The sequence below is a fragment of the Dendroctonus ponderosae genome, unplaced genomic scaffold, assembly GCF_020466585.1.
Source record: "Dendroctonus ponderosae isolate FM_Combo_2020 unplaced genomic scaffold, Dpon_F_20191213v2 Dpon_F_20191213_10, whole genome shotgun sequence".
Lineage (NCBI taxonomy): Eukaryota > Metazoa > Arthropoda > Insecta > Coleoptera > Curculionidae > Dendroctonus > Dendroctonus ponderosae.
Window position 1 is genome coordinate 1,476,781 of NW_026017111.1, and position 9,997 is coordinate 1,486,777.

A 9,997-nucleotide genomic window follows, 5' to 3' on the forward strand; every position below is an offset into this window, starting at 1 on the left:
ACTTGAACATGACGCTGCTTTTTTCGAAGTTTCTCAAGAACCATTCGAGCCACAGAATTCGTTTTGGCATCGTTGGATAGAGAATTGAATGGGGAACAAAGCAAACGATCAGGAAATTCGCATATATTTATAAATATCAAAGCAAAGTAAAAAAGTAACGAGATCAGTTCTGTGAAAGCGAGTCTATTTAGGCCGGCCCCGTCCCTTGCCAGCGCCCCCCAATTTGCCTCGTTTGTTCGGCGTGTTCTTCTTGTCGTCAGCTTTCCTCTTGGCCGGAGTGGTGCCAAGCACTGTAAAAAAGCCATCCAGCCGGGCCTGCGTGCTGGTACCGCGGGCCTTTTGCAGTTTCTTGATTCCATTTCGAACCCGGTCTTCACTGAACTGCCGATGGCCGCATAAAAACTTCACCATGCCCTCTTCATCCGGCTCGCCCCATTTGAGCTGCAATTTAAAAAGCGGCCGTTCTTCAACTACTGTGTTAATTGAGCGCATTTTTTCATCAAATGTACACCAACCTCAATGGAATCCGGATCGGAGATTTCGGGTTTGACAAACAGCCCCCTGGCGCCCTCGTAGTTCCAGTCCTCCGGTGGTGGATATTTCGATTTGTCGATGTTTTCCAGGATTTTTTCAATGCTGCGATGGTTCTTGATCAGTTCGATTGACTTTTTCGGCCCGATTCCCCGGATGGAGTCCGTGTAGTCGCAGCCCATCAGGATGCAGAAGTCTATGAACTGTTGAAAGGTTCGATAAAAAAAACCGTCATTTGTCCGTGGCACTTGATTTTACCTCGGTCTGGCTGAGATTCAGCTCTTGCAGAACGATTTTCAGGTGAATCTCCTGAATGGGCATCTTGCGGGCCTCACTGAATGTTAAATGGCGCAGCACGATGTCGGACCCGAAAGTCAAAGCGTCCATGTCTTCAGTGGCTGTGGCGTAGATTTTTCCTGCTTTCACCTGCACAGCGTAAGTTTTACCCATCAGCATCAGTCATTTTACAGAAGCATCAATCACTTTACCATTGCAGCGCATTGAGCCTCAGCTTCGCAAGGGGCTTCAATGTAGGGCACTCCCATCAGCCTCAGCAGCTCCTTGGCCTCGTCAGCATGATGTCGCGTAACTTTCACTAGCCGCCGGTTAAATTTGTCCACTTCAGCCTGGTCTCCGGCCTCCATGGCTTTATCTAGGGCCTACCCATTGGTAAGACATCGCACCTTCCCCATCATGTTAAACGCTCACCTTTTGGGCCTCCGCCCGTTTCTCCATGCGCTTGTTCAGTTCGCCCCCTTTCATTTCGGGCGGCTTCCCATCGAAAACATACACGGGCTTGATGCCATGCTCCAACAATCTGATGGTTCTGTAGAAGGTGCCCACCAAGTGCGACGTGGGCTCCCCATCGGCTGTGGTCAGTTGAGCTCCTTCTGATCTAACGGCGATCAGAAACTGGTACAGGGACATGGAGGCATCGATGGCCACCTTGCGCCCTATGAGAAAGCATTGGTAGCGAAAGAGGAGCATTAAGTGTCGGGTTGCGCGCTTACCGAAGTATGATTTAATGTCCGTTTCTTTGATACAATGCGGCGCCACGTCGGCTAGGAATTTAGTTAGATTCAAAATTCCCATTTCGACCCAGTTTAAGTCAAGTGATCAGTGTGGAATTTCGAAAATTAGGGCTGCATGTGCGTTGCTGGTTTGTTTACTATTGGAAAATAGCGGCAATTTAACTTGAAGCTTGAAGTGTCGTGGTGACAGTGACGTTTTGGCGAGGTTGCCGATGTGATTGCGTATACTTTTTTTAAATTTGGGTTTTTGTTTCGCTGAGTTCTTTAGCAGTCTTTGTAGAGTTTCGGTAGTTTTTTAGTAACCTTCTCAAGGTTTACAGTGACGTTCATAAAATTTGCCACAAATCACTCTTATATGCGAATGTCTGACGTCACGAATATCTGCAAAAAATTTAATCGGAACTTTGGCAATGGTGTTTTTGCTTCGCACCTGCGAATATAAGTTCGGAAATTTTTCAACTGTTACAAAGAACTTAAGAAGGTTTTTTTATACAATTTAAATCCGCATTTTTCAGAAACCTTACATATTTGCAAGAAACTAAATCATAAGTCCGGCAACAGTGCATTGTAATTCCAGACAAGAGTCACCTCGTTGTGTTGGTTGCGTAAAATAACTTTCAGCCAAGAAGTCTATCATGGTTCCAACCACAAATGTTTACTAATTAATGTCGATTCCTGAGTCTGAGCTCTGAGTTGAGCGATTCCAAAGGTCTGAATATTTCTAACTATCAGGACTAATTAGAATCAGAGTTTTGTGTGGTAACTGATAAATCCAACAGCGTTAGTGGGAAATCGAAAATCCCCAATTCGAAGCAAACTTCAGCTGGATGTGTCAATACGACTGAGCTGTCAACTTTTCGTGAAATCCGAAAATAGGGAAACAAATAAAATCGTTTAAATTTTCCTAATAATTTTGTAAATTTGGGGTTTTCGCGTTCATTATTTACTGTATATAGTGCCGATTATTTTGTTATGTTATAAGAAGACTGGTAAGTGGCGCTTGCGAGCTATTTGAAAAAAAAGAAAGTTTGATGGATGGTAGCAAACAAAAGGTGAATGATTATATCCATCAAAACAGTAAATTAAAAATCGGGAAATTGCGCTGGATTTATCGCATTTCGGGCACTTGGCTGACTTATGCTTGTCCCGGGCCTGCTGGGAACAGTGTTTTGGCAAAATCCTGGTGACTTGCAGATTTGGACCTTGTCCGATCTCCTCCCTTGCCATCAACTTTTCTTTTCAGTTTCCCCATTCAACATCATTGATTCGGCTTCTGAATGTTCATCAGTTCACGTCTGTCCTAGATTTACCATATTTTGCGGGGATATAGATAGAGAGGCGATGTCAAATAAGAACACCATCAATTCGATGCACAACACTGGCGGCCTGAAAACAGTGATTGACCTGGATCAGATATGGGGCGACTTGAACTGCGGCATCAGACAGGTTTACAACCGGGAAAATATGTCCAAGAAAAGGTGGGGAGTAGCAACACCCCATTAGCCCAACAGTCACTGCAGGGTCGTTCTTCTTGCAGGTATATGGAGCTTTATACTCACGTTTACAACTACTGCACTTCAGTGCATCAGCAGAACAATGGAAGGGGCGCCTCGAACTCCACGTCCAAGAACCGACGAAATCAAGTAGGGGGTGGCGCTCAGTTGGTGGGCATGGAGCTGTACAAGAGGTTGAAGGACTTTTTGAAGTCCTATCTTATTAGATTGTTAGAGGTGAGCCGTTCTGTGCTTCTGCATAGTGCATTTGGAGGGTTTTCAATGCAATTTTAGGACGCAATTCACAGAATGGATGAGGATGTGCTGAAGTTTTACACAGTGCAATGGGAAGACTATCAGTTTTGTAGCAAGGTGCTCGATGGAGTGTGCGCTTATTTGAACCGACATTGGGTGAAAAGAGAGTGCGAAGAAGGACGAAAGTTTGTCTACGAAATCTATCAGTTGGCGTTGGTCACTTGGCGAGACAATCTCTTCAGGCAGCTGAACAAAGGGGTAAGCAGGAAGGACTGGAAACGATCGCATTTGATTAAAAAATTCTCGTTTAACTTTTAAGTTTTCCGGGTTTCGAGAAGGAAAAAATGATGATGACTAGCAAAGCTTCGATTCTCTTTATTTCCTGACCTGTTTTGTGGATGTTCTTGTAGCCATACGATTGTTTCAGGTAACAAACGCTGTGCTCAAGCTGATCGAAAAAGAGCGCAACGGAGAGACGATAAATACTCGGTTGGTGTCGGGGGTCATCAATTGTTACGTCGAGTTGGGTCTCAATGAGGAGGAGCCGGGCACGAAGGGGCCGAACCTGACCGTCTATAAAGACAGTTTCGAAAATGTGTTTCTCGAGGACACTGAGCGGTTTTATACGAGGGAAAGCAGCGCTTTTTTGGCCGAAAATCCCGTGACTGAGTACATGAAGCGGGTGAGTGCCGTTCAGAACAGGGGGCAACTGGAGCGCTAATTGTTGATATTGCCAGGCTGAACAGCGCCTAGTGGAAGAACAACGAAGGGTTCAGATGTATTTGCACGAGACTACCTCCGAACGCCTGGCGAAGACGTGCGAGCGAGTATTGATTCAAAAACATCTGGAGCTGTTGCATTCTGAGTTTAAACAGCTGCTTGATGCAGATAAGGATGACGATCTTGGACGGATGTATAGCCTAGTTGCTCGAATTCCCGATGGGCTAGGTAGAAACGCTCCACTCTCCTATTGCTACCGTTGACAATTTTAAACACCTCTGTTTTTCAGGTGAACTGCGTGGGCTTTTGGAGCAACACATTGCCTACCAAGGTTTGGCGGCGATTGAAAAATGCGGCGAGGCCGCAATCAATGTGAGTTTGCCCGTTGAGAAACACTCCATCGGCAAATCTGACCGTTTGATTTGCAGGATCCGAAAATTTACGTAAATACCATATTGGACGTGCACCGGAAATACAACGCGCTCGTGTTGATTGCATTTGGAAACGATAGCGGCTTTGTGGCCGCTTTGGACAAGGCTTGCGGCCGGTTTATCAACACTAATGCCGTCACGAGGTCGGCCAACTCCTCTAGCAGATCTCCTGAATTGCTTGCCAAATATTGCGACTTGCTGCTGAAGAAGAGCAACAAAAACGCCGAGGAAGCAGAACTGGAAGACACGCTCAATCAAGTGGTAACTAACTGATCATTTACAGCCTCGCACCCGCTCGAATGAAACGAACTCCCATCTAACTCAGTTGATTTCTTTTCAGATGGTTGTGTTCAAGTATATAGAAGACAAGGACGTGTTCCAAAAGTTCTACAGCAAGGTGTGTATTGCCCGAATGGCCACTTTAACAGTTCAATTACCAACTATTTCGTTCTGTAGATGTTAGCCAAGAGATTAGTTCAGCATATGTCTGCCAGTGACGACGCCGAGGCGTCAATGATCTCAAAACTGAAGCAGGCCTGCGGTTTCGAGTACACTTCAAAGCTGCAACGCATGTTCCAAGATATCGGCGTTTCCAAGGACCTTAACGAGCAGTTCAGGAATCATATGGCAGGCTCAAATGAGTCTCTAGGTGAGACTCTAATTTTCCCTGTGCAGTTTGGTCTGACATTGAACTTTTCAAATTGCAGGTATAGATTTTAGTATTCAAGTGTTATCGTCCGGATCGTGGCCGTTTCAGCAGAGCTTCACTTTCGGTCTGCCCTCTGAGGTGGGTTTTTTAGTTGCTGGAGCAGATGAAGAAACCACTGAAGTTTTTTTTCGGTTGCAGTTGGAACGCAGTGTTAGCAGATTTACCAATTTCTACGCCAGTCAACACTCCGGCCGGAAATTGAACTGGCTCTACAACATGTCCAAGGGCGAACTTAACACAAACTGCTTTAAAAATAGGTAATGTTATGATGGATGAGGTTCACATGAAACAGCGTTTAGAGTTTATTGATGGCTTTTCAGGTATACGCTACAAGCGAGCACGTTTCAAATGGCTGTGCTTTTGCAGTTCAACGTGGCCGATTCGTGGACTGTGGCCCAATTAGAGGAAAATACACAGATTAAGCAAGACTTTCTTGTACAAGTGAGTGAACTTTTGACCGTCTTCTTCGTCTCGTTCTACAGTCTGTCCCAGTTTGTTTCCCCAATTAGTTGTCTGCATTCGGCTGATTTAATCTTACTTTTGCCACTTCGTCGACTGCTTTCGTTCAAACGAATTCAGTGAAGACGTGCGTAAAATAATGTTGTTCTTTGTTGCAGGTGATCCAAATCCTACTCAAAGCCAAACTGTTGGTGTGCGATGAGGAAGACAATGATATATCAGGAAACTCGAACGTGTCTCTAAATCAGGGTTATAAAAAGTAGGGCTGTTTGGTGTTTGGCCCCATTGCATGTGTGTGACAATGTGTTTCTTCTAGTAAAAAACTGCGAGTAAACATCAATATACCGATGAAAACCGAGCTGAAGCTGGAGCAGGAGACCACCCACAAGCACATAGAGGAGGACCGGAAGCTTTTGATCCAGGCAGCGATTGTCAGGATTATGAAAATGCGAAAGGTGCGTCTTTAGTGGCAAATTAATTGCGCTTTGCTGATTGTTTCGGGGCGCTTTCAGGTCCACCAACATCAGCAACTAGTAGCCGAAGTACTCAATCAATTGTCTTCGCGGTTTAAGCCACGCGTGCAGACTATTAAGGTGAGTTCGTTCAATTATTTGGATTGTTTATCAATCGTGGAATAGCGAATGGGTGATTTAAACAAACATAATTGTCCAGAAATGCATAGACATACTCATCGAAAAGGAATATCTGGAGCGAACGGAGGGCCAGAAGGACGAGTACAAGTACTTGGCATGATGGGGCTCTGTGTCTCGACACGAACTCGCCTTAAACTAATTTATTTTACCATTTTTTTTTGATAACTCTGATGTAACGTTTTGTTTTCGATTAAATTCAACAGTTTTGGCGAAGGTTTACAGGGCGCCCGCTTTGCAAATCGCTTCAATATGTGGAGGGTTGAGAAGGCATTCGGAGTAAATCGACATTTTCCCAAAAATTACTCAAGTGCTGGAATCACGACCTCATGGAAAACGGTTTCGGTAGACAAAACATGTAAGTGGTTATTTCAGTTTATTTTATATTATATAAAGCTTGTACAATGAGGTGCTGTTTACAATACTTAAGAATTTTTGGGAAAATGTTGATTTACTCCGAATGGCCACAGTTGCGATGACCCCTACTGGTTGAGAACTGGTAGTTTCCCTATAAACTTTCCATCAAGTAACAAATTTTTACAAGTGGATGAGCGAATTGTGGTTTTGTGCAAAGAACAGTGATACGTGAATGTATAATTGTAAATATTTAGGATTGTATTGAATTTAAATATGGAGAAAATGCTATTTAATAAACGATTACATTAAATCTCTGGATGTGTCGCCTTTGGGACTAATGCGAGAATTCTATCGAGCCAAAGGTGACACCGCCTAATTGAGTGTAATTGTTCAGTGCAGCTCCAATGAACATACTTAAAAATGTAATGTTAAGTTTTTTTTTGTTCAAATTGTCCGAAACGTATTGGTTGTGGCCACTGGGAGTTGTTTAATTTTGTACTTTTTAAAGCAGGCCCCCGGGCATATTTTATTGGCGATCCTTGAACTACTTACAATGTTTCGTTCAATTAAAAACGCAACCATTTGCAGTCTGTATGTTTCGCTTTTTCCGACTTTGACAAAAGTTGCGCCTGAAAAAAAGCGCTCGCAGCAGCAGTGGTACTCGTTGATGACCTCATATCTACTTGTTGACAGCTTTAGTCTTTGTTAATGTCATAGTAATTGTTTGACAATTAGCGTTAAATATTAGCGTTACTTTCAATTATTGCAATTAGTGATTTATTTAAACAAACACTCCTTTTTGGTGGGTTTCCTGTGATGCACTATTGGGGCTGTTGAAAATGTGCAGTAGTTGAAGTTTTTCTCTAGCCGATGCCAGTCCAGCATGTTAGAGGGAAGCCCCAGTTTTTGTGTTGTTATTTAAACCCCCCAAGTTCAACGTGTTATTATTTAAATAATTAGTCCATATTTCACGTAGATGCTTTATTTTCTATTTACAGTGTTAAAAAGCGCGAGTAGAGGCGTTAATTCTTGTAGATCTCTTATTGGTGGGCTGCTCGCCTGGTTGTAGCCTGCAAAGTAATACACGTTGGAATGAGGGCCCCAGACGACGAACCAGTAGAGGAGATTCACGGAATATTGGAGGAAACACTCGAAAAAATATCCATGTAGACGAAGTGATTTAATAATGGGAATAATCGAATTCTGTTTATAATCGAGAGATTAGTAATATCTCGCATTGTTATTACTAAAAAGGTTAGTAATTTTGTCAAGAAGACCTATCTGTTACGCCAATAATCGTTATTTATTGAGTGTTTTTTTTGTATTTTTTTGATAACTTTAGATTCTATTTTGCCACGTTAGGAAACATCGAAATTTCGATCACGCCATTAATCATTCAAATCATTCGAAAATTATTTAGTTTTTCAACAACACCGAAGGCACATTTTTTACTGAAAAACTATGTAATTACATAGTATTTTTTCTTCTTCTTTTTATAGATATTTGTCTTTAAAAAATGTGAAAAATTAGAAAATGCGAGGATCACGCAATTAATCATTGAAATCATTCGAAAATTATTTAGTTTTTCAACAAGACCGAAGGTGCATTTTTTACTGAAAAACTATGTAATTACATAGTTTTTTTTTCTTCTTCTTTTCATAGATATTTGTCTTTAAAAAATGTGAAAAATTAGAAAACGCGATAGTCACGCAATTAATCATTGAAATCATTCGAAAATTATTTAGTTTTTCAACAAGACCGAAGGTGCATTTTTTACTGAAAAACTATGTAATTACATTTTGTCACACAAAAATGTGCCTTCGGTCTTGTTGAAAAACTAAATAATTTCCGAATGATTTCAATGATTAATTGCGTGATCCTCGCATTTTCTAATTTTTCACATTTTTTAAAGAAAAAATCGATTTGTCTGAATAACTATTGAGTTTTTCCATGAGGCACACTTTTTCACTGAAAAGCTGTGGAATTTCAAAACCAGTTTTGAACTGTTTCAAAGAAGCGAAATGTTTGAAAAATTTGAAAACTGATGCAAAAAACTACTCACCTTCTTGCGCCTTCAGTTTCGTCTGCTATCATGATATTTGTCGTTGTTGGGATTCCTCTGTTGCGACCGGTTGTCCTGTTCGGCCTTGCTCGTTTCCCGTTTCTCTTTGGGCGCACCTGAGGAAAAACCGGTAAATAACAGGAGAAAATTAACCAATTTAGCGTACTGTTCCAGCCGGACGGTCTTTGCTGATGGCCATCGGTTTTCCAGTTGTTGGGATTCTTCTGATTGGCCCTGTTGTCCATCTTCAAGGGCGAATGTTCTGGTTGATTCTCTCTCTGATACGAACAATGATCACTTGTGCTCGACTCGACTCGTCTAATCATTATAAGTGTGTTCGCGGCCTCTTAAAGGTTCAATAATTCACGGTGAATCCCCATTCGGCGCAGTTTAACTGGTAGAGTCCATTGTATGCACCGTGTGGTAAACCACCCCAGTCGAATGAAGTATGCACTTTTACGTGGGTAATCCCATGCCCCAAAGCTTGATATTTCGAAAATTAATATTTTATTTGATGCTCAAGTCAATGGGGTTTTCGTTGAAGCGCGTGTTTGTTTTGCTGGGCGTGGCCCCCCCTTAATGTAAACATCGCACTACTACAAAATTCCCCTTTTAAGCCAATACCGATAATTGCTGATCCTCAATAAGATATTGATTTAAGAGCGACGCTTTTTCCAAGTTGCACTTGATCAAGAGCCACTTAGGTGGAGATAATATTTTTTTGGGGGTTCAATCAACCGCTGCGGTTTGCACTTGCGATAAAACTTTGCAAACAGGATATTTGCATATTGCGAATGAGGGGATTCACTGCACACTTGATCCTCGCCATTAGTCAGACAAAGGAGATTAATATTTTATAAATAGTGCGAGCTATTTTCAAACAGGTTGTTTTCAAGCCACTCAGTTCTGGAGAAAACGTATTTTTATTGTTATACAGGGAAATGGATAATGAGCTCAAAAACCTCAAACCGAAAGACAATTTATTGATTTGGTGGCACAATTTACCAAGGGCCATGCCCCCCCCNATTCAATTATCTATCCAACGATGTCAAAACGAATTATGTGGCTCGAATGGTTCTTGAGAAACTTCGAAAAAAAGCAGCGTTATGTTCAAGGGGATTTTGCAACTCAAAAAAAAACCACGCAAATCTAAAACTTCTTGAATTCAAGCATTTTTTGAGAAAACTGTCAACATTTCCCCATCTATGGTTCACTTTCTAAAAAGGTCATTTATTTCTCTCTAGAATGATGTACAAATGAGCGTTCTTGCTCATTTTGCCTCCGAGAAATGAGCAAAAA

General features: G+C 42.0%; 2 protein-coding genes and 1 long non-coding RNA gene across 3 annotated transcripts; 1 reads left to right on the forward strand and 2 right to left on the reverse strand.

The window, feature by feature from the left end:
- Nucleotides 1-113: 113 nt before the first annotated feature.
- Nucleotides 114-1,738, reverse strand: LOC109542723 (flap endonuclease 1). The gene is made up of 6 exons (XM_019912059.2): nt 1,542-1,738; nt 1,240-1,484; nt 1,020-1,190; nt 790-957; nt 516-734; nt 114-441 (listed from the first exon to the last, which is right to left on the reverse strand). Exons 1-6 carry the CDS (start codon nt 1,621-1,623, stop codon nt 184-186), a joined length of 1,143 nt encoding a protein of 380 aa, XP_019767618.1. The 5' UTR covers nt 1,624-1,738; the 3' UTR covers nt 114-183.
- Nucleotides 1,739-2,132: 394 nt separating this feature from the next.
- On the forward strand, nt 2,133-7,405 carry LOC109542635 (cullin-1). Its single transcript, XM_019911936.2, has 17 exons — nt 2,133-2,551; nt 2,867-3,040; nt 3,100-3,292; nt 3,350-3,568; nt 3,738-3,992; nt 4,048-4,258; nt 4,320-4,402; nt 4,459-4,722; nt 4,802-4,858; nt 4,918-5,110; nt 5,169-5,248; nt 5,309-5,427; nt 5,491-5,611; nt 5,788-5,888; nt 5,946-6,084; nt 6,142-6,222; nt 6,302-7,405. The coding sequence occupies exons 2-17, from the start codon at nt 2,904-2,906 to the stop codon at nt 6,380-6,382; spliced, it is 2,334 nt and encodes a 777-aa protein (XP_019767495.1). The 5' UTR covers nt 2,133-2,551; nt 2,867-2,903; the 3' UTR covers nt 6,383-7,405.
- A 197-nt stretch (nt 7,406-7,602) lies between these two features.
- On the reverse strand, nt 7,603-9,714 carry LOC125502740. Its single transcript, XR_007280500.1, has 3 exons — nt 8,865-9,714; nt 8,699-8,814; nt 7,603-7,706 (listed from the first exon to the last, which is right to left on the reverse strand). It is a non-coding gene; the product is annotated as an uncharacterized LOC125502740 (long non-coding RNA).
- Nucleotides 9,715-9,997: the final 283 nt, after the last annotated feature.